This window comes from Pygoscelis adeliae, unplaced genomic scaffold, assembly GCF_000699105.1.
Source record: "Pygoscelis adeliae isolate BGI_AS28 unplaced genomic scaffold, ASM69910v1 Scaffold38, whole genome shotgun sequence".
In the NCBI taxonomy this organism is placed as follows: Eukaryota; Metazoa; Chordata; class Aves; order Sphenisciformes; family Spheniscidae; genus Pygoscelis; species Pygoscelis adeliae.
The window spans coordinates 14307257-14308553 of record NW_008825614.1 but is presented as its reverse complement, the minus strand read 5'-3'; the positions used below and the strand labels follow the sequence as shown (position 1 = coordinate 14308553).

Genomic DNA, 1297 nt, shown 5'->3' with positions numbered 1-1297 from the left:
AAAGAGTTAAGTTTCTAAGGCACAAAGAGAATATTCTCTTTTACTACAGGTATTCTCAGCTTTAACATAAGATGCTTCATACAAGATTAAGATAACACACCATTAATCTAACCACATTCATTTGAATGTAAACTTACCTCTAAATATATCGATGGTGGGTTATGCTCTCCTCCAAATTTGTCTAGCAGTGCCTCTATATGTTCTTGTGTTAATTTAATCATCTGTTTGATATTCCACACCTAAAACAGAAAATTAAAATTTCTATCATCAAAAGGAGCCTAGAGAATCTGTCCTAAAACAAATTACATTTTCTTGATATTCAATAACAAAAGTCCGTAATAAAAGTATTTTAATTATCAGTAAAAGAGTGAACAAAGCTATCCCGTTCATCCACTGTCAGTAAGACACAGCTTGCTTCCGAGATAAACAGAGAAAAATTAAATATGGTTTTAAAATTCAGGAACCATTGAATAAACAACTTTTAAGAACAGTTTATTTTTCATGTTTATCAAAACCATATTAAGTATTTTCATTGCAAGACTTTGCAACCCAATTTCTACAGTACTACAAAGTTTAGTGAAGGAGTTCTTCCATCAAACCTTAAGAAATCTGTGTAAACAACATTCACCAAACCTAGACCTAGTGTCCCATTTGCATGGGAATAGGATGTCTTGATCTTAAAGAGCACCTTCTATACACTGACTTCTATACTGTCTACCCTGCAAGTTTTCTTACAGACATTGGACATGATCTGAAAGAGACATCTATCTCTAGTGCACAGAGAAAACTTATGGCACTGTACTATGAAACAACTCAGGTTTTCACTTATTCTTCACAACACCCTGAAAGAATCAGTTTTAGGACTTTGAGACTATTGTAGGTGAACAGTATTATGAATCCGAATTTACACCTAAAAAGGCAGTGAAGCACTAACCCAAACATTTAAAGCAATAATGCTACACTGATTTAAGAAGCTACTTTAGTCTAACCAAAGTCAGAAATTTATAGCGGGGGAAGAGGGAGGAAAAGGAGAATCTCTTCTTCATAGGTACTGTTATTCAGACTATTTATCAGGAAAAAAATTATTACATCAGAGTTATGAGACCCAGGATGGAAGAAATTAAGACAATATACACAGTGCTTCTTCCAAAGGGATTTTAAAGATTCCTGTTACCTTTTTCAGTTTAACTCTTATCTATTTCACAGATTATAATATATACAGCCTCAAGACCAGGTCCGGATTTACAAGTGGTGACAACCTACCTTCTTAAAAAGAAGATGCAAATAACTTCATATT

At 33.5% G+C, this 1297-nt stretch overlaps 1 protein-coding gene across 1 annotated transcript in view; it reads right to left on the bottom strand.

The window, feature by feature from the left end:
• Positions 1-235, bottom strand: part of BRAF (B-Raf proto-oncogene, serine/threonine kinase) — a 56707-nt gene extending 56472 nt beyond the window's left edge. Inside the window, exon 1 of the mRNA XM_009332932.1 lies at positions 138-235. Coding sequence (XP_009331207.1) covers positions 138-221 — 84 coding nt within the window. The 5' untranslated portion in view covers positions 222-235. The remainder of the gene's footprint in view (positions 1-137) is intronic.
• Between the last annotated feature and the right edge of the window lie 1062 nt (positions 236-1297).